Source organism: Chionomys nivalis, chromosome 7 (genome assembly GCF_950005125.1).
Source record: "Chionomys nivalis chromosome 7, mChiNiv1.1, whole genome shotgun sequence".
Classification (NCBI taxonomy): Eukaryota; Metazoa; Chordata; class Mammalia; order Rodentia; family Cricetidae; genus Chionomys; species Chionomys nivalis.
In genome coordinates this window covers 19,384,150-19,405,708 of record NC_080092.1, presented here as the reverse complement: position 1 = coordinate 19,405,708, position 21,559 = coordinate 19,384,150, and the positions used below count along the sequence as shown (strand labels likewise).

At 47.6% G+C, this 21,559-nt stretch overlaps 1 protein-coding gene across 11 annotated transcripts in view; it reads left to right on the top strand.

Annotated features, from left to right (window-relative positions):
- Positions 1-21,559, top strand: part of Tenm2 (teneurin transmembrane protein 2) — a 1,249,953-nt gene that overhangs the window by 1,207,214 nt on the left and 21,180 nt on the right. For all 11 annotated transcript variants that reach the window (XM_057774197.1, XM_057774202.1, XM_057774201.1 and 8 more), the window contains 5 exons: positions 1,110-1,342; positions 3,731-3,885; positions 5,297-6,171; positions 11,379-11,554; positions 13,078-13,313. In XM_057774197.1, the coding sequence (XP_057630180.1) occupies positions 1,110-1,342; positions 3,731-3,885; positions 5,297-6,171; positions 11,379-11,554; positions 13,078-13,313 (1,675 nt within the window). The remainder of the gene's footprint in view (positions 1-1,109; positions 1,343-3,730; positions 3,886-5,296; positions 6,172-11,378; positions 11,555-13,077; positions 13,314-21,559) is intronic.

The following is a 21,559-nucleotide window of genomic DNA, read 5'->3' as shown; positions in this document are numbered from 1 at the left end:
AAGGCCTGCACTCATTCTAGGTACATAGAACCCATGCCCTGGGCCAGAAAGAAGTACCTGCCCCTTCCCCCAGGAGAGGAGGGATTTGAACAATGAGCATTGGAGTTGTGTGGGCACCCATTCTGGTCCCAGACACCATGAGGAGCAGACACAAGGGGAGAGCCATAGACCTTTGAGCCGGAAGGACCATTAGCAAAGATCAGACTTGGTTTTGTCATTTCCCAAATAAGAAAGCCAATGCTCACTGTTGCCCAAAGGCTCCTGAGGTCCCCAGCTGGGTTTGAGTCATGCGTTTCCTGTAATCGTGAGCCAGTTCTCCAAGTCGGGCTCCATTCTGGTCAACCTCGCAAAGGACATTGGGAGGCACAGTGCAGGAAGCAGGCAGGCCCCGGGGTCCCACAGCCCCCTGATCATTAGCAGCCAGAAAGGCTCAGGACTCGCCTCAGTATTAATCCAGCACCCGACAGCTGCATCGTCTCCTTTGGTAACCGAGATGCTGGACAGTGGTTTGCGCAGGATCCGGCACAAATGTTGGACACGATGGCAAGATGGTTGCACTTTGCAGTGAATAGCAGCTTCATTCACATAGACACTAGGGGACAGTCAGCTCCAAGGCCAAGGACTGGATATGGCTCTGGGGAACTGGTCATCACAAGCTTAGAAAACTCCAGGTTGCTCCAGCATCCATGGCCTCGGAGGTCTTGTTGGAGGCATAGATGAAAAAGAGGACATTATCTCAGAGGGATTGGGTTCCAAAATCTCATGAGATAACACGTGAAGCCAGTGGGAAATATAGGAAGCTGGCACTGGGTGACTATACTTGCTCACTAAAACAGGACCGGGGTGGGGTCTTTTGTGCCAGTTAAATGAAGCAATAGTCTGTTAGTTCGGAGGGAATCTTCAAATCCCAGCACAGCATGAGAAACATAAGATTAATTATAAGTACCTGGGAGCCATAATGTCTTGAAATGTAACTCAGGGTGTCACTAATTCACTAAAATGAAAAGACACTGGGGAAAGTAAGAGGCTCGCTTGGATTCTTGTCACCGCCGACCCAACAGGCCAGCTGCATAATCCCTTCTTCTTTTTTCTTTGTGCTTCTCCTAAAGCAACAGCCCAGGACACAAGTACTACTTGGCTGTGGACCCTGTGACCGGCTCGCTCTACGTTTCTGACACCAACAGCCGCAGAATCTACCGAGTGAAGTCTCTAAGCGGAGCCAAAGACCTGGCTGGGAATTCAGAGGTGGTGGCAGGGACTGGTGAACAGTGTCTACCCTTTGACGAAGCCCGCTGTGGGGATGGAGGGAAAGCTGTGGACGCCACCCTGATGAGCCCTCGAGGTAAGGACCACAGAAGGAGACCCCCTCCGCCCCACAGGGAGCCTGCTGCAAGCTGAGGGCATCCTTGTCGTCTAAAACACTCGTTTTTCCTAAGAACATTTATTGCAAGGCTCCTGGGTCTGTGTGGGTGCTTTTAAGCTAATTTATTAAAGTAAACTTTACTTCCCACATATACACTACTTGTGGAAATATAGTCGTCTGTACCTGGAGACCTCTGGCTGCAGCCAGTCACAGAGAACCAAGAGAGAGTGTTAACTCCATCAGCCAGAGTGCCCGCCATAAGAGGCCACCAGGAGCTTCCACTATGCCAGACTTTGATGTTAGACAACAGTGTATCCAAAGTCTGAGGCACAGCATCATGGTGTCACGTTGTCACTACCCAAGGAAACTGTAGTAGTTAAGAATTAGGGCAGAGGAGTGGCGGGGCGGGGGGCGGGGAGAGGGGGAGGATATATGTTCAATGGGAGGTAAAGCTTTTTCCTCTTAGTCAAAAGGATGCAGGCTCAATCAGTGGTTCTCAGCCTTCCCAATACTGCAACCCTTTATACAGTTCCTCACGTTGTGGTGACCCCCAACCATAACATTATTTTCATTCCTATTTCATAACTGTAATTTTGCTACGGTTATGAATCATAATATAAATATCTGTATTTTCTGATGGTCTCCGGTGACCTCTGTGAAAGGTCACGACCCATAGGTCGAGAAGCACTGCTGTAGCTAGACGCATGCCCTTGTCTTCTTCCTTAAATTAATCTAGTTGGCCTAGCTGACCTTCTAGCCAAGGGATTCTCCCTCAAGAAGATAGATTCACCGTAAGCCACACTAAAGGGGACAGGAGGAATAAATTAACCCTTTAATGAGATAGAGTACTTCTCTTTCCCAGAGTTCCCAGCTCCTGGTACAAGTCTCTACAAGCCGCCATAAGGTTCTGTTGAGTCTGCCTGCCTGTCTGAGTTCTTACTCAGAAAGATGTAACTTCTCCTTTTTCTTCAAAAGCTGGCCTGAGCCTAAGTGACCATTTGATACTTTGGGCCCCTTCCCTGCCTGTGCCTGCTTATCTACTACATGGCTGACCTCCATGCTTACTTAAATAGCGTGGCTTCCTCTTGTTCTTCTCCATCTTCCTCCTCTAAGCAACTGCCGAGATTCACAACTTGCCTGCCTTGGGTATTTTTCTTTTAAACTCTAATTAAATTGTCCTTGAGCTTCAGAGATTAAAAAGAAAAAAAAAGAATTTGGAGAGAGCTGGATAGATGTCTCACTTAGTAAAGTGTTTGTGGCATAAACATAATGCCATGTGGCATTTACGTTAAAAAAAAAATCAGGTGCAGTGGTACATACCTGTAATCCCTACTCTGGAGAAGTATAGAGACAGGGGGATCCCTAATTACATCATATCGGCAGGCTCCAGGTTCAGTGAGAGACCCTATCTCAAAAAATAAAGCAGACAGCACCCAATATGGGCCTCTGGCCTCCAGATGTACAAACATGTATTGCACATGCATGCATATACACACACACACCACAAATTAAATAAATAATCAAATAAGAAAAGGTAGATATTATTTCCATGATTCCTGTCCTGGGGAGTTCTTGGAATCGATAAAGCGTCTATTTGAAAAGACTAAAGATGCTCGGGGTTAAAGAGCAATCATATCAGGGTCTGACTCTTGTTAGCATTTTTTAGCAACTGCGCGAGCAGCCTGCAGCGTGGATTAAGGATGCCAAGCCTTGTACTTGGGCACTGAAATGAAGAAGCGAAAGAAATAGAAGCTGCAGTCTGGGTCTTATCAGTCCTGCTGTGACAGGGAAATGCTGGGGCTCTGTGTCCCCTGGGGGCACTGGAGTGCTGATTGGAGTCAAGGCTTAATTGGGAATTCTTCCTGGAGGATAATTTTGGATTGGGAGTTTGTGGCTGAAAGCATCGGTGTTTCTCAGCCTTATTCTCACAATTAGTTGTGAAGGGTATTTGAATAATAGACTACCAGTCTTTTGTTTTTTTTGTTTGTTGTTGTTGTTTTTAGAGCAATGGACTTTGATAATAATTTGTTTTCTGGGGAGAGCAGAGCTGAGGCTAGTTCCACCTTCACTTGCAACCCTGGTTTCTCTGCAGTTCAAGATGATGTCATTTGTTGGGGGGTGGATACATCTAGCATCCTGGGAATGGTGCAAGTCACAGCACAGAGCCCTTGAGAAATGTTTGCCTTGAAAGCACTGAGAGTTGCTGCTCTGAAGGATGCCCCCCCATCCCAGTAAGGTCCCTGGTCCAAACACATCACGCCCAGAGTAGGATTTCCTCCATCTCCCCTACAAACTACCTTTCTGTCAAAACACAAAGCAACAACAAACAAAGAAACAAAAATCCCATCCCCATGCTTCCCTCCCCAGGCATTGCTGTGGATAAGAACGGGCTCATGTACTTCGTCGATGCCACCATGATCCGGAAGGTCGACCAAAATGGAATAATCTCCACCCTGCTGGGGTCCAATGACCTCACAGCTGTCCGGCCACTGAGCTGTGACTCCAGCATGGATGTGGCCCAGGTGCGACTCTTTATTTCTCATCCTTAACCAACTCCTAGGTCTTAGCTCATGGTTCTCACGTGTTCCTATGTGAGTTGGGAGTATGAGCGGTGTACACCGATCATAGCTTGGAGAGGAATCGGGTGAACTGGACATTAAGATGGAAAAAAACTGTAGGATAGGAATGAGAGGGAAGAGAGAGGGGCAATAAAAGGGAAGTAGACTTGGGCGGGGGAGAGAGCGAGAGAACAGAGAGGGTGATGCTTCTCTGAAAAGTGGAGCTGGTGGCACACTCGAGCAATGGCAGATTATAGGGTAGGGGCTGCTGTGTAATTATCTCTCGTCTCCACCATTTTCAAAGATTTGAGACTGTACGGTTTCGCGTTACGTGTCAATCAGAGTTTCCCTGTTGATCTGGAGCGATTGCATCGTCACCATATAAACCTCCACTTTGTGTAGCGGTTACTAGAGCAAAGTCCTCCTCAGTCATGTTCCCAAGTGCGTGGTTCATCAGGCCTCTTGCCGTGGCAGAGACCACAGGCCCCTCAAATGTGAAGTATTTGTTCAAAAAAGTCGATGTGTATGTTCACCATGCCTGTGAGAGTCTTTTCAACCCTTGGTCAACCTCATAAATTTTAGCTCAAATTCCCCCACCAAACTGACAACTTGCCACTGAGATTTTGATTTCAAATTCCACAGAGGAAGAATGTATTTGACTTGGCTCTGTTCGCTCCTTTTTTCAAACACACGGGTTGTAGTTTTGTTGGCCAGCCTGTTCTTTGTCTGTTCTTGGGCTAGGGCCACCTTCCGAGCCACATGGCTGCTTTTTGCAATTTAGACAAATGTGTCTTCTCCAAATGAACACAGCCTTCTCTGACCCGTGGCTTGGGGAGCTGAATGCGGGCTAAATTGCCTTGGTCCCTTATGCATTTATCTACCTGTACCACTGCATTTAATGGCTGCATTGCTGGCGAGTCGTCTGAAGCTGAACAACACTGGAGCCAGCAGGACTTGAGTCAGGACAGACGACATCGAAAGAAGAGTTTGTCACATGGTCCCTTCTTCTCTGTCATAGACAGCCAGCTCAGGCAAATAGTTCAATGATAAGTGGGCCACAGTAAGTGTGCTACTTAAATGCTAAGTCGGTGCCACGGTGCTGTCTCAGCAGTTAAAGGCACTTGCTCTTGCAGAAGACTTGGGTTTGAAACCTAGCACCCAAGCAGCGGCTCACAACTATCCATAAATCCAATTCCAGGGGATCCAATATCCTTGCCCTCTTCTGATCAGGCACACACATGGTGCCAACATACGTTCAGGGAAAGAATTAACACATATAGAATAAAATAAATATTTTTTAAAAGCTAAGTCTTTTCTCCAAATGCATGCATGCAATATATTAAAGGCTCTTTTTGAAATGTCGCATCATATGCAGGTTCGTCTGGAGTGGCCGACAGACCTTGCTGTAAACCCCATGGACAATTCCCTATACGTCCTAGAGAACAACGTCATCCTGCGAATCACCGAGAATCATCAGGTCAGCATCATTGCGGGACGGCCTATGCACTGCCAGGTCCCGGGCATTGACTACTCGCTCAGTAAGCTTGCCATCCACTCTGCTCTGGAGTCGGCCAGTGCCATTGCCATTTCGCACACTGGGGTGCTCTACATCACTGAGACGGACGAGAAAAAGATCAACCGCCTACGCCAGGTCACCACCAATGGGGAGATCTGCCTCTTAGCCGGGGCAGCCTCTGACTGCGACTGCAAAAATGACGTCAATTGCATCTGCTACTCAGGAGATGATGCTTACGCCACAGACGCCATCTTGAACTCCCCGTCCTCCTTAGCTGTGGCTCCAGACGGCACCATCTACATCGCAGACCTTGGGAATATTCGGATTAGGGCGGTCAGCAAAAATAAACCTGTTCTTAATGCATTCAACCAGTACGAGGCCGCATCGCCGGGAGAGCAGGAATTGTACGTCTTCAACGCCGACGGTATCCATCAGTACACCGTGAGCCTGGTGACGGGGGAGTACTTGTACAATTTCACATACAGCGCTGACAATGACGTCACTGAATTGATTGACAACAACGGAAATTCCCTAAAGATCCGCCGGGACAGCAGCGGCATGCCCCGGCACCTGCTCATGCCGGATAACCAGATCATCACCCTTACCGTGGGCACCAATGGAGGCCTCAAAGCGGTGTCAACACAGAACTTGGAGCTTGGCCTCATGACCTATGATGGGAACACCGGACTCCTAGCCACCAAGAGTGATGAAACGGGCTGGACGACTTTCTATGAGTAAGTAGGCTCTCGACCAATTTCTCTAGAGCCCGCCCCCTGCTCTAGCTGGCACCCGGATGGACCATTCACGTTGCTTTTAAAATTGCCTAGTCACGGGTCTTCCTAACTTTAATGATTTCTCACCGCCTCAGGATATTCGTGTCCCTTCTCCTGACTCCTAAATGATTTGCTCTATCGGGCCTCTGATATTGAGCATCCTCCCTGCTAGCATTGGGAATTCCTGTTGTCTGCCTGCCGTTCAAACTTCAGGATATTGGACACGCACAGCACCTGGGAGATAAAGTGCTGATTAACCCCACTGATTATTCATGTTTGCCATGGGTGCGGAAATTAGAAAGCAAAAGGCAGGGTCCCAGCGGGGCTCCTGTGATTTAACAATAGGTCCAGCAACACACTTGATTGCACAGACAGGGAGATAAACTCTGAATTTCCTCAACAGAAGCAGATCAATACAGATAAAGTGCTAGGTATATTAAAAGATGTGAGGGCTGGTCATATTTCCCCAAACAATTATCTCATACTTAATAGTTCTACCGTTTGTTTTTGCCAAAAAGCTGGTTTCCCTAGGTCCTGGAGCAACTTTGGTCAAGCAAGCCTGCTGCCCCAGGTATTACCCTAAGAGTTGGTGGCTAGAGGCGGCTGCTAAGCCTGAGTCCCAGTGACCTGCTGGGGACAGAATGGAGTTTACCAGCCTCCGGGCTCTCTCCACAGCAGTGAGCGAGCATTACGCCTTAGGAGTCCTGGCTTGCTTTCTGTCTCTGAGTCGCTGTTAGCTGAGAATTTATTAAGTTAGGGAGGAATGCCACAGAGAGATAGGAGTAGGAGGGACAAGAGAAAGAAGACTTCATTGTTGATCACGTTTAAATCAACAATGTTCGCTTCCTGTTTGTATGCCATTGGGTTCGGGAGAATTCAAAGGAAGCTGTCGCCACCTGCTGGAGACTTCTTGCATTGCAGAATTGCTTGCAGAGTCCTGACTTCTCCTTTGGGCAAAGCCTTCTGTCCCAGGACTTCTGAGCAGAGTCACAACCTTTGAGGTGCTAGGACTTGATCATACTTCACCAGGAAATGCACTTAGTAGCTGTTAAGTCTTCTAAATGAGAGGCAAAGGCTGGGGTCAAGGAGGCTCTTCTGAATTAGTCCTAGGTTGGAATCCAGTCCAAAGTTCAGGTCTCGGGGCCCTACAGACATGAACTCTTGATTGGAGGCAGTTTGCTAGCAAAGGTCCCCAACTGAATGAAAACATACACATAAGGCTCAATTTTTTTAAAGTATTTGTTCAGGAACTACAGTAAAACTGAAATCACGTTTTCTCTTTTAATCTGCTACGCTTCAGAATGTGAGTAGATCCAAGGATCCAAATCCTCCCTTGTGGAGACACGTAGATAAGGTTTCCTTAGGCTTCCAAAAAAAGGGGAGGGGGGACTAGCTTTTGTTACACTTGGCCAGAGGTGTTGCTTTAAAACTCAGACACAAGTCACACTTTCTGTCAGGGATATCAGGTCCAGGTGAACACCACACAAGTAATTGCAGAAGTCTAGAGAGAGAGTTGGGTTAACAGAAAAGAAACAGAGAGAGAGAGAGAGAGAGAGAGAGAGAGAGAGAGAGAGAGAGACCTTAGCGGGCTATTGAGCCTCAATAGCCTATCCTGGGCAAGGTCCACCTTTAGAGGGATTGAGAGATTCCACGGCCTTCCGCAGCAGTGATATGGATGCTCGCTCTGACACATACTTCCTGGTTGTCACTGGACAAGTTTCTCCATGTTTCTGAGCCTCAGCAGTTACGTGTATCAAACGGTACTATCAGCTGCATGGGGAGCTGTTACCAATCATGGAGCTAGTATATCTTAGGCCATCAGCAAAGGCTGGCTTCCAGGAGTTCAACAGAAACTAGACGCTAACGCAGACGTTATAAAGCACACCTGTCTCCATCCTCTCCTGCAGAAAGAAGGATGTAAGAGTTAGACAGGACTCAATTTCAAGCAGTAGACTGGAGGGGGGCGTTTGCACTCTGAGTGCTTCTCAGAGAGAGGGGTTTATATTCCCCCTCTCTTGCCATCCTCAGTTCTAGGGGTCCTGATCTCCTGAGGATCAGAGTATACCTCTGCAAACTGGAATCCAGAGGGGTAGAAAATATAATGACCCTTTAAGGTCAGGCCCACAAGAAGAGAGGGCTGTGTTGTGTGCTCCGTGGCTATGGTCACATCCTCCTCCAGATTCAGGCAGTAGGAAAACAGCATGTGACACGGTCTAGATGCTGACTTCCCCTTGGAATGAAGTTCAGCAGTTATATTAGAGAAAGAGCAGGCTCGGCACTCTCCCAAGCTGGAATGAGCCCCTCAGGAGACAGTTACATTTCTGTCTTAGAACGTGGCTTTAGGAAAGCCGGTCAAAATGGAGATGTAAGATTGGGCTTTGAGTATCTTCCCACCCCCACCCCCTGCTGCCATGTTCCCAGAATAGGGGAGAGCAGCCTTGGTTTATCTTTGCCTTTTAGCCTGGCATGAGGCATGGAATTTTGTCCACTTCATTCTCATAGAATCTCTGGTGCTTTCACCAGCAGCTTACATATAAGAGGTGTTTGAACGTCCACCGACTATGAGCAAGTCAAAGGCCCCGTGGCCACCAAGTTTCTGCCAAGTCCGCCAGGCTAACACTGAGACCCCATTGGTAGTAATCGCTGCTCTCTCTCCTGAGAGCACAGAGGTTTCTGCACAGAGAGCTGAATCTGCAAATCTATCCTGGGGAAGCAAGCAAAGCTGTGGCCAATTGCATCCCCATGAAAGTCAGCCTACAAGCCAGAGAGCACGCTTTCTCCCTCAAAGCCTGTGAAATGCCTGCCCCATCCTCACTGCCTCCTCCCACCCACCACCCCTGTCCTCACTGCCTGCCCCAGAGAAGAAGCTCTATTTCCTCCCTTCAGAGGCATGAACAGCAACCTGCCCATTGCAAGTGTCCTAAAATACAGAGCACTGGATTGCAAATCCCACTCAGGTCCCAGAGAAGGCAATTCAACATAGTCCTTGTGTGGTGGATCTCTGCTGCCGAGCCTACGTAAGACATCAAAGCACAAACATCACTGCTTCGCTTTCTTATTTCAAAGTATTTTTATGCTTCTAAAATATGAAAGGAAGCAACAATTACTAAAGCTAAAATATTCAAGGAGGGAAACAAAAATTAGCCAAAATCCCACACATAAAAACACGGTTAATATTTATGTCTATATTTTCAGAAACTACACGTGAAAGTCATGTGCTAGGAAGGGAGGAGCCTCTGCTCTCCCCTTTTCCACTCCACCCTGCGTGTGTGTGCGCGCGCGCGTGTGTGTGCGTGCTCGTGCACACATGCCCGTGTGCCAATAAATAAGAATCCACGCTGTTCGTTTTGACAGCTGCCTAGGTTTCTGTCTTATATATAGGTAATTATTTAATAATCCTTAATCACTCATCGTTCAGTATAGTTCTAGCTTGTCGTTTTTATAAATAGAATCTTTGGGCCCCCATCTGAGAAACCTGAGAATAAACAGAGGGCTCCCCTTTGGCTTAGAAGGCCTGGGGCCCCTCCATGGTTACAGCATCAAGCCTCTGAGAGGAGGACGCTTTCTGAATTTCCACTGCACAGAGCACTAGGCAAGGAATGGGACAGAGACAAGAGGCTGCCCCCCCCCCATTCACTGCATAGAGCCCTAGGCAAGGGATGGGGCAGAGTCAAGAAGCTGGATCCCCAGCTCACCAAGCTTCCTGGTCCTCTCACAACCTTTACCCCACTGGCCAAGCAGCTTAGCATCCATGGGGCTTGACTGTTTCCTCTTCTCCCTAAAGACAACAGTTCTAGGTCAGCCCAAGTCTGATGCAGGTCTCCATCCCAAGCATCTCAGCTCCCTCCATGCTTCATAGTAATTTTCCCCACTGTTCTCCCATGGGATGCCCCATGGACAACCTCCTTTGCACACACCGTACCAACTCCGGGACCCGTCACTCAGAATTGACCAACTGGGTTCCTCTCCCCAGTCCAGAAGGAGACTCTCCCTCCAGCAGGAGGTCTAGCTGTGTGTCCTTTTTCATTCTCTAAGCAAAGACCTCATGGCTCCATCCTCCTCCCTATCTCTCCTGAGTGTGAAAACCCATGCGAGCAAGTCCAGAGACTTCTCTATGCAGCCCGTAAGAGTCATTTTCCTCACCTGCTTAGACAGGAGCCTCTCACAGTCCAGTTGTTTTCTAGTTGGAAATCCTCTCCACCTGGAAATAGCAAAACTATTACCACCTGCTGAGAAAGGGGTGATGACAACTCATATCCATAAAGAATTCTCATCAGGGAGTCTGCAGGCTGAAAATGTGCTCATGGCATGCCCAGACATGGATGCCAAGGACAACTGAGATCCAGTGAGTCTCCTCAGCAGGCTAGGGTAGCTGAGCTCCTTAGGGACTACACGGCCAAGCTAGGATTGGAGTGTCTGGGACCAGAATGTGAAGGTGGCATTTGTACCAGACTGACTTTGAGAGGTCTACAAGAAGGTGATACATGGAATGAGGTGGTACCTTGCAAAAGCCTACAGCTCAGATGGTCTCAAATGCCAGGTTTTGATTGGATTGGTTGAACAACCAGTGGGGGAAACAGTGTGGTTTAAGGACTGGAAAAAAATGGCTTGGTGATTAAGAGCACTCGGGGCTCTTCCAAAGCACCCAAGTCCAGTTCCCAACATCCACTCCGGACAGCTAACACCTGCCTGTAACTCCAGTTCTCTTCTGGTTTTCATGGGCATGAGTGTACACAGCCCTCCCCACACACACACCACATGCACACACACACACTTAAATAAAGGTTTGTTCAGCAGAAACAAGACAGAACGGAGCGGATAGTTGGGGAGCATTGACTTGGTAACTTTGCAGAGCAAAAGAATCCTTACAAGCAGCTGTTCCCGCCAGCTCAGGAAGGTGTACGCACACACTGCTTGAGACCAGAGGACTGGTTTCCACTGAGGTGAAGAAGTGATACCAAATGGCTCAGGAAAACCACAGCATTGCGCCTCAGGGCAAGTAGAGGTTAGGATTACAGCAGGGCTTCAGTGTGGAGCAGCATCCAGGGACGCCCATTTTCCAGTCTCTCTTTCTCTGCCCCTATGCATTTGACCTTCCTGTGGGTCTGAAGGTCAAGAAAACTTCTGGCTCCACAGGCTGTGCTTCAAACCGTCTATCTTTCCTCCAGCTATGACCACGAGGGCCGTCTGACCAACGTGACACGCCCCACGGGGGTGGTGACCAGTCTGCACCGGGAAATGGAGAAATCCATCACCATTGACATTGAGAACTCCAACCGTGATGATGACGTCACTGTGATCACCAACCTCTCCTCAGTGGAGGCCTCTTATACAGTGGTACAGGGTAAGGCCCCAGCAACACCCTCAGCCCCCAGCTCAATGCCTCGCCTGAGGGAACTCCTAAACATCCAGAACATTCCTCAGTTTTCTGTCTTACTTAAATGTCTACAGCATACCCAGGCTATCTGAAAACAGTCTCAGGGAAAAAAAGAAATGAAATAAAAATAAATCTCTCAGCTTCAGGGAAATGTCATACCCTCTCACCAAAGGTTTAATTATCTGGAGAAACCTACGTATCCAAAACCATCTGATTTTTCCCCCAACTACTTTCTTCCTCTTTCTTGCCTATTTCCTTCACCCTGTAAAAATCCAACCCATGTCGTTATTTTCTCAAGCAGTATTTATTCTCCTGGGCAACCACTGGATTTGGGTTTCATCATTCCATTCTGATTCTCTCTTGCAAACACACTCTCGAGCAATCTCTTGCCAGGACCCAGATCCCAGGGTCTCTGACCACCCGCTGCTTCTGTTGTAGGCAATCCAGAGCAAGCACAGGGGCTGGCAAGAAACAGCGTTTTACAGATTAATTTTTTTCTTTTAATTAAGATATAATGTCGGTGGGCTCGCCAGTTGTCAGAGGATAACAGTGTCCTTTCCGTAGATAAATGATGACATTTCTAGACTATTATCCCTCGGCAAAGCCTGTTTCAATGGCTCTATTTCTGCTCCGCCAGATGATTAACGATGTAGATTCTGTCCTTCTGTGTGATGGCCAGAGTCACTGAGTGACAGGTACAACCCTGCTCGCTCCCCACAAAGCTGGCCTCTGAGACGCCAGCCCAGCCTGGCTCCTTCACCCAGATGATGAGGAAACAGCGTGCCTCTAAAAGCGGGCTCCTGCTTGTGATTATCTGATACAGGGAAAGGTCAGAAGTCTGATTGACTGGTGTAGATGCTATTCGGGGAGATAAACACGCGTTACCAGCCCCCTCTGACTCCATCTACCTCACACTGTGTGTGTTTCCCGAGTTCTGTGGTAACATAGTGATACGGGCAGCCATGCTGCCAGGAAGCGGAGGAAGGGAGCTCCGTCCCTTCACTGTGCTGACGAACACTGTACTTGTGCCACAGTGCCTCTGACCCGTGCTCAGACCATCAACCTCGGGTTAGACGATAGGCCAGAGGGGCGGGAAAAACGCAAGCAGCTTGCCTTTCATTTCTTTCTTTCTTCGCATAAGCTAAAATATATATGTTAAAGTTCAGGGATTTGATTGACACAAATTGTGTAGGCAATAGACATCTTTAAATGTTTAAATGTGCTATTAATAGTCTTCAGTGAGTAAAAGAAAAATATCACGGCATAATTATTTCTGGAGTGCCACATATTAATAATGTTTTCCTTCCCGCGGATCAGTAACATCTCCGCCACTCACCTTCCCATTGTGTGCGTGCTAATTGAAGGCAGCCTCAGACTGACAGCTGCAAAGAACCATGGAAACCTGTAAAAATAGGGGTTCTATTCTCTCCTGACTAATCGAGCGGATAATTTCTCTCCCCCTCCCCACACCCCCACCCCCATTCTTCCAGATCAAGTGCGAAACAGCTACCAGCTCTGCAATAACGGCACCCTGCGGGTGATGTACGCCAACGGCATGGGCGTCAGCTTCCACAGTGAGCCCCACGTCCTCGCAGGCACCATCACCCCCACCATCGGCCGCTGCAACATCTCCCTGCCCATGGAGAACGGCCTCAACTCCATCGAGTGGCGCCTGAGGAAGGAACAGATTAAAGGCAAAGTCACCATCTTCGGGAGGAAGCTTCGGGTAAGCAGGTCAATTCTTGCCCTGCCACAGACTTGGAGGGGGACAGGCTTCTTCCTCACACTGCAGAGGGGAATGTTCGGCCTCCAGAATGCTTTTCCGCCCTCAGAAAGCGGGAGGTGTTTGCCTCTAGGTTTAAGGAAAATCCCGCCATTTCCTGACAGATGGGCAGCGATCCCTGTGGTAAATTCACGGGTTGCCTCAGCTGGAGAGGGTATCGGTCTTCATTTTACACCTGCCATCTCCCTCAGCTGTCACTATCTGGGCAATGCGACACATGAGTCAGGGCTGCTGTCTATCGGGTGCTTGGTAATCTTCTAAATCCTGGAAGAGCGAAAGTATGAAGCGTGTTATTTACAACCAAGAAGTGATGTTCTCCTAGAAACACAGACACAGAATGACCACAGGGTGTGTGAAGACAGACTCCTTGGTTATACTGTGTGGCCACAAAGGAAGATGTCTGTTAGCCTGAGGAATCAGAGAGGTATCCCGAGAGGAAGGAACAAAATATGGGCACCAGGAAGTTTTGACCAGCCCTAACCTACATCTTTGTAAAGATAACAAAAAACATGTTTATTGAGGACATCCATGCAAATGCTATCTGAAACACACTCACTGCGGATGTCTGTGTTATGGGCACTAAGTTAAATGCTTTATTTGTGTTACTGTAATATTTTCAGTAGCCTGTTGGGATCTCAGGTGAAAAGCAGAGATTCATGGAAGCTAATTAGAAGTCAGGACATAATGGCTAAAATTCAAAGCTAAGCCAGGGCTTGACCCCGGGTCCATCTCTCTGTCTTGTTCAGTGGCCAGTATTCTTAGCCACAGTCCCGCACATCTTCCTGTTTTGATGACGGGAGCCCTGTAGCTCCTGTTCCTGTCAGTTCTTGTCACACAGAGGGACCTCTTCCTACCATGGTGACAACCCTTTTCCCAGGGTGAGGAGATAATGGCCAGAAACCTGTCTTCATCATAGATGAAACATGTTTACCAAGCACTCAGGGCCGGGCCCAGTGCTGGATACTTAAGATAGATGTCACACAAGCAGAGCGCAGACTTTCCTGCCGCATTCATTCAGGGGCAAAGGGCAGGAAAGAGGAGTCAGCCAAGAAGGAAACTAATAAAGACCTAAGATAACTGCAGGTCAAGAGAGGCCCTAGGAAAACAGCCCCCCACAGAGTGCTGCGAAGTCAAAACGATGCTCTAGAATCCTGGGAGCTAAGACTGAGCACCTGACAAACCTGGGTCATCACTTCCGAAGCCCAGCCAGCCAGGTGACCTCCCTGCAGAGCCAGGCCACTCCATATTAAGATTCCGCCTTTGTCGGGCTCGAGTTTAATTCTCCACATTAGGTTATCAGCAGACTCCATGTTTTTCTCCCTCTGCTGATATCGGCAAAGTTGCAAGCTGCGGGATCTTCCTAAAGACAAAAATGGAATGAGATTAGTGGCTAAATCCTTAATGACTGGATTCAGGGCTGTGTAATTGATTTTTGATATGCTGCACTTTAGAAGTTGATTATAAGTAGTAATCGTGCCTTTTCCTTGATAAATTAGCTATGCGTTTTGACTAAGTTTTCAAAATAAAGATAAATGTGGCCCTAAAATAAAATGGCAATAATCCCAACTCTGAATATTAAAACTCTTAATAATGGTACTTGTGGTAATTAACAGAAGTTAGGCACGCAAGTCTTATAACTGAATTTCTGCCAGGGTTAGACTTGCTGGCATCATGTTTATGCAAATCAAAACACAGTTTTATCTATCAACACCTCAACATTTAATTGTCTGGTGTTCGTTCCTGTAACAATAATCACATATCCATTTAGCTCTCTTAAATGAAAATCACTATGAGATTATAACAGGTTGAGTGGACTGAAAATGTAATTTGAAAATGAGGGAGAAAGCCTGGAATTTATTTGCATCTCATTTATTTTAATTCAGTTCATAAACTGTTTAGTGAATGAAATAAAAGAAACTCCTGGAAACGGTGGGGGAGCCGGCGGAAGAAAGGTGTGGGGGAGGTGCTGAGCTCAGTATGGATTGGGGCCTTTGGCTTGGCCAGTCCTCTCTGAGCTTCAAGAGTTCCGTATAGGAGCTTTGTAGCCCCTAAACTAGCAACATCTGTCGGCCCCCATGGCAGCAGGCTGTCTCCGTTCACAGTGATCGGGACGTTCAAGTGGCACAATGTTAAGCCAGTACCACAAGACAAGGGACACACACTGTATCAGCCAGAAGTAGGTAATCCATGGCACAGGTAACAAATAGGCCCGGAAGTTTCAGAAGCTTAACCCATCACAGTTCAAATGAGCCACACAGCCTTTCCAAATGATGACTAGACCCAGCTGTTCCATGTTGGAATCCTATCACATGAAACACGTGTGGCTCCGAAGGCTGCTGTAGTAGAAAGGGCTTAAACACTTCGAGGGAGCTTGGTGAGCTAGCCTGAATGTCACGTGCATCCGTTCCACACACCCAGGACAGCACAGTTTGGTTAACCTCCCCCCCCCCCCCAGGAAGCTTAGAAAATGACTTTTCTGATTGCTGGGGAGAAACTGAAAGATTTGGGGAGCCCAAATCAGGTCACAGGGTTGACAAGAGACTAGGGAGGGTTTCAGGGAAGTTGGAGTCAGTGCTTTGGAAGAGTAGCAGAAACTAGGCAGGCAAAGATACCATAAAGAAGTTTCCAGACAGAGAGACACTTTCAAGAAGGCCAGGATACAGGGGTGTAGGGGGTCATTCCGAAAACCTCCAAAACTTATAAGGCCTGAGAGAAAGTAGCCAGGGCCACTTGGAAGAGTATATTATCCTAGGCAGGTGTTTATCCGGAGAGCCACGGAGAGCTGTCCCGGGGCTTAATTAGCAGAGTGATGTGTGGGGGTGCGTGGATTAGAAAGATCTCTCCAGCTTCCCTGGGTGCAGAGGAAGACAGCCGAGGAGGAGACCAGACAGGAGGAGAGGGACAGCTCAGAGCTGTTACAGTCATGCAAACTAGAAACTGGTCTCCAGCAGGGGAAAAAGAGAGAGGAGAGGGAGAGGCCTGAGAGAATTGTAACACACATGATTAATAGGATTTGGCAGTGAGCCTGGCTGCCGTGCCGCACTGACTTCCAAGAGGCCTTTCACGTGATTGTGTAGACCAGGAAGGCTGTGCCAGACTCTGAACATGATGGAGAGAGGCCAGACACTGAAAGCCAGAATAGGTGTGGGCGGCAGAGTGACCCCAGCCCTGCCTTCTAGGATGAGGAGACCAGGCGAGGAAGTTGAAGATGTCGCTGGTTCCCCAGGGACAGCATTTGGAGTGAGTCTAGGGAGCTAGGGCAGCAGCTGGCAATACCACAGGCTAAACCAGATTGGATGGTCTGGCCTCTCCCCAGCACCAGCCGACTCCTGCAAGTCTGATCACTTGGGGTTGTAAGGCCGGGCTCTGAGAGGTCCAGTGTCGAGAGGTATCCAAAATTTCCAGTAAAGAACTTTCCTATAACAAACAGAAGAGCTAGAGAAGTCCTAAGCCTTCCTGCTTACCTGTCTATCACAGTCCTCCAATCAGAGACAAGTCTTAGCCAAGGAAAGCGCCAAACATTCTCCCTTTTAGACTGGGGACACGTAAGATGACAGTGCTGTAGATGGCATTTGAAGGATCGGCCCCATGTTTCTTGCTGAGGGTCAGACAAGGCAAGAGTTTCATCATGCCCCCCAAAGACTTGTCTCTTGAAAGAACACCTCCTGTTGCTTCCCAGCACGCCTCTCACTGTCCTCTCTGACATTTAAAACAACTACTGCTTCCCCACATTTCCCAGCTCCATGATCACAGGGACCATGTCACATGGCCATACTGGTGACTAGTGTCGTGTGTGTGGGAAGATGTAACACGTATGTCCTCTTTGGACTCCACTTTGAAGATGTTTACCAAGTAAATTCTCCCTTACTCCTAGAAGGTAGAAGTTCAAAGCGCATGCCCCCCCCCAGTATGTTCAGAATCTTTCTCTGCAAAACATATTCAAGAGAACATGATAAAGGGGGCATGCATTGTCTCACACAGTGGGCCTCAACGAGGGAGGAGCTGACCCTAGAGATTCCAAGATGTCATCAGGTTAATACCGCTCTCTTCTCTTCCCCGCAGCTCCCATCCCTCGCCCCAATAGTGCTTATTTTGGCAGTTGGCCTAATTTTCTTGTACAGTAAACTGGTGTCCTCTTCACATGAGGGGATCAAGAAGACTTGGCCAAAATCGTACATTATATATAGACTGAGGCTTGGAAAAAGAGGATCCTATCCTAAAAGGAAAGGATGCTAAGCTAGGATAAAATAGATAGACAGGCAGGCAGGCAGACAGACAGACAGATAGATTCTGTGTCCTCCATCCCTCTAGAACCTGGCCACAAGGCAAACCAGAAGCCCATCTCCTCCGCCCAACAAGTCTTCCTTCTAGGCTTCCGGGAGAGGGGACTGAAATGAACACTTCCATTATTATTTAAAACCTCTTCTCTTTCCTAGCATGGATTTGTACCTGATTCTCTCTAAAAATGAGGACATATGTCACTACGGTATTTCTTCTTGATTGTGATTTACATAGAGATTGCAAATGCAAGAAACAGTTACATGGGTAGGGATCAGAACAAAAGAAAAAATTGCTTCCAAGATAATCTTCCATTGTGATGCTGGTATCGGTGTTAGCAGCATTCCAATAGGAAGTGGGAGTTAGTCATTTTGTTTTGGTTTCTATGAAATTAATATAATAGCACAGTTCCATACTGGTATACATTACTTTTATTTATGTAACAAATCACAGCGTGTCTGGAGCAAGATGGGGGTGGGCATACATGTGTGTGTGTAATCATGCTATCCTGAACTCAGTCCTATATAGGGCCCACCCAGGCGGGTCCTACATATATCAATTGTCTTGAAAGCCTGGATTCTGTCCTTCCATGCCTAGCATTTTCTTTTTCCACAGCCCACTACAGTCTTGACACAGTTACTAACCACTCTGTGTATATCTATGACCAAAACAGACAAGACCCTGTATGACCTTAAGAGCATGGTGATGCTGGGCGGTGGTGGCGCACACCTTTAATCCCAGCACTCGGGAGGCAGAAACAGGCGGATCTTTGTGAGTTTGAAGCCAGCCTGGTCTACAAGAGCTAGTTCCAGGACAGGCTCCGTAGCTACAGAGAAACCCTGTCTCAAAAAACCAAAAAAAAAAAAAAAAAAAAAAAAAAGAGCACCCAGAATAGTTTGTACCTTGAACTTGAATATTAGCTTAAATTATACATTATTAGAAGGGCAAGCCTCTGCTCACATTAAACCATGGATTCCCTAAGCAAACAGTACTTTACTTCTGGACATCATATTGTATTATAAAGTCATTGTGTTAAGTATGTGCCATTTGCCCTCAAAGTCCAGAAGAGGGCATTGGATTCCCTAAAGTTGAAGTTACAGGCAGTTGTGAGCTGCCCATCAGGGTACTGGGAACTCAACCTAGGTCCTTCGCAAAGTAATGCATGTTCTTAACCATTGAGCGAGCCATCTCTCCAGCTCCCTTGTTGACGGGTTATTGTGGGTTTTTTCAGAGTCCTCAAGTTTATTTGGGGGAGGGGAGAAGAGAGTTTGTAAGGTATCTACCCCAATCTCAGACTGCAGCCCCCAAGAAGCTACTTCTTCCCTGTCCCCCTTCTTTTATGGAGGAGGGGACAGGGCCAACTGAGCTGACCTCGTAGAGCAGGAATGCAGGCAAGGGAGTAGGAAGTCAGAAGCAGAGAAGAGAGAATGATGCGGAGACAGGGAGGTAGATTTGAGGCGCCCAGAGTGAGAAAGAGCAGCTAGCATTGTGTACATCTGTGCCAAGATTGGAGGCTGTGGCGTGGCCCTGTACTAAGTGTCAGGGATAGGGCATTTCTTGAACTTTGATTGTTGTTTTTTAAGACAGGGTCTTGCTATGTAGCCCAGGCTGTCTTCAAACTACCAACCCTACTGTTTCAACATTCCAAGTGCAAGGATCACAAGTATACACACACAAACAAGAATTTACTATTTAAGATGGTATGGGGAGAAGTATTACACACACACATACACACACACATATACACACACATACACACCTTAAGAGCTAGCAAAGCAACACAAGCAATGAAAGATAAATAAATGTCATATAAAGAAACTGTGGCAATGCTCTGAAGAAAAGCCTAGGTAATATGGGGTTGGAGATATGGCTCAGCAGTTAAGAGCACTGCCTGCTCTTCCAGAGGTCCTGAGTTCAATTCCCAGCAGAGTGACTCACAACTACCAGTAATGAGAACTGGTGCCGTCTTTTGGCCTGCAGGTGTACATGCAGACAGAACACTGTATATTTAATGAATAAATATTTTTTTAAAAATGTGTAACATAGGAGATAAGTTAAGGCTACTCTGAGGGGGAAAAATGACATTTGAGCTGAAAACCAAATGAAGAATAAGCATAGGGATTTTCTGACTCTGGGGTGAAAGAAAAAAAAACCTACTAGCAGAAAAAAAAAAAAAGCAGTGTGATTGGAGCAGACGAGCGAAGGGGAGTGGGAGAGACCAGAGCCTCCTTGGCTACCAGGCAGGTATTTCTGAGACTCAGCCAGCCTCCGCAGGTGCAACTAGCGATGACGCAGAGGATTGCTGAGGGGCAGCCTTCTTATCAAAGTCTTGCCTGTCCTCTAGTCCCTGCACCTCCTCTGGGAATTTTTGTCAGCCCCTTGCTGACTCCAGGTGCCACCCCCACTCTGCACTTGGCCTGCCAATGATGCTCACTCTCATTACTGCGCTGATTCTCAATGGCATGTCACCTGTCTCTGCTGTCATCTCACCTGGGGACTGGCGGGTTCTGCTCAGTGCCTGTCACCATAGCAAGCGCACAAGCAGGTACTTGGTAAATTCTGACTGAATGGGTAGATGGGTGGATGGGTGGATGGATGGATGGATGGATGGATGGATGGATGGATGGATGAATGGATGGGATTTTGAGTTGATATCATGAAAAGTCACCCCCTTCTACCTCTGCCTTAGTTCTAGGTTGGGAGAGCCTTCCAGAATGACTCTGGCTTTTCTTTGGAGCAAAGCCCTTCAGATGTTTGACACTCGCCGATGACCTAAGCCACATTTTCTAGTCTTGATTTTCCATAATAGCGCCTCAGATGGTCGGAGTTGACAGTGATCATACATCCCAACCTCCACACTCACACGTGTTCCCCAGGAACATGGAATTCTAGGATAAAGCACCTGTTCACCAGGACCTCGCAGGTTACCACAGACGGGAAACTGAGGCACTGTCAGTGAAGACGTGGCTTTGCAACGACCCAGTTAGTCGGTGTCAGACTCTGACTGGAGATTCAGATCTTTCCCTTTTCCCACTCCCCATCGTCACCCAAAAGAGCTAGTCATCCAAAAATAACGTTTGTTCGGGGAATCCATTATTTAATGTGTTTACAGAGGCTCTCCCTCTAATGATGCATTATTTAAGCTAATATTAAATTTATACCAAGTTGTTTTGTCTGCACAAATGCTGATCCCCACATGGTGTTGGGTCTTATTCAGTGGCATCTGGGGGGGATGGATGCTTTTAAGTCCCCCAGGACTGACCCAGAAAGGGAATGAGAATGTCTCCTAGCCAGGCTTATCCCTTGGGGAAGTGAACCGCTAAACTCCAAGGCAGTCATATCTTCTTTAAAACACTGAAGACTCTCACAGCGTCCCTCCTTAAACCCCATGGGTTTCCCATCCCCGGAGCCCAACCCGGCAAAGGGTTCGTCTGTGTGTCTAGCTGGAATCTGTCCTGCTGTGTTACGGTTCCATTTCCTGGGAGGGGGCTAGCACAATGTAATTTCCTCCTTCGTGTTTCTCAGATCACACGCTCCTGGGTGCCCCTCGAGCTGAGTTAGAGTCACCCGCGATGGGCCCAGCAGGGCCATTTTGACGACAGTGTTTCCTTTTCTCGGGGTTTTTTATGAGCCTTCCTGTGACAGGCATGCACTTGGTGAGATCAAAACACGCTGGGGGGAAATCCCAGAGGGGAAACTATTTCCCCAAATCTGCCCTCTGCAAAAATAAAAACCATGCTAAATAGCTGAGTTTTATTAACTGGGGAAGCTAGGCTGAGGAAAACGCCCGATAATTAAAAATAATGGCTTCCTTACAAACACAAAATTGTATTAATTTAAAAATTGGTTTCTCTATCGCTGAATGCCTGCCGAGCCAGCTGAGAAGGGAATTGTGCTGATCCTGGCAGTGA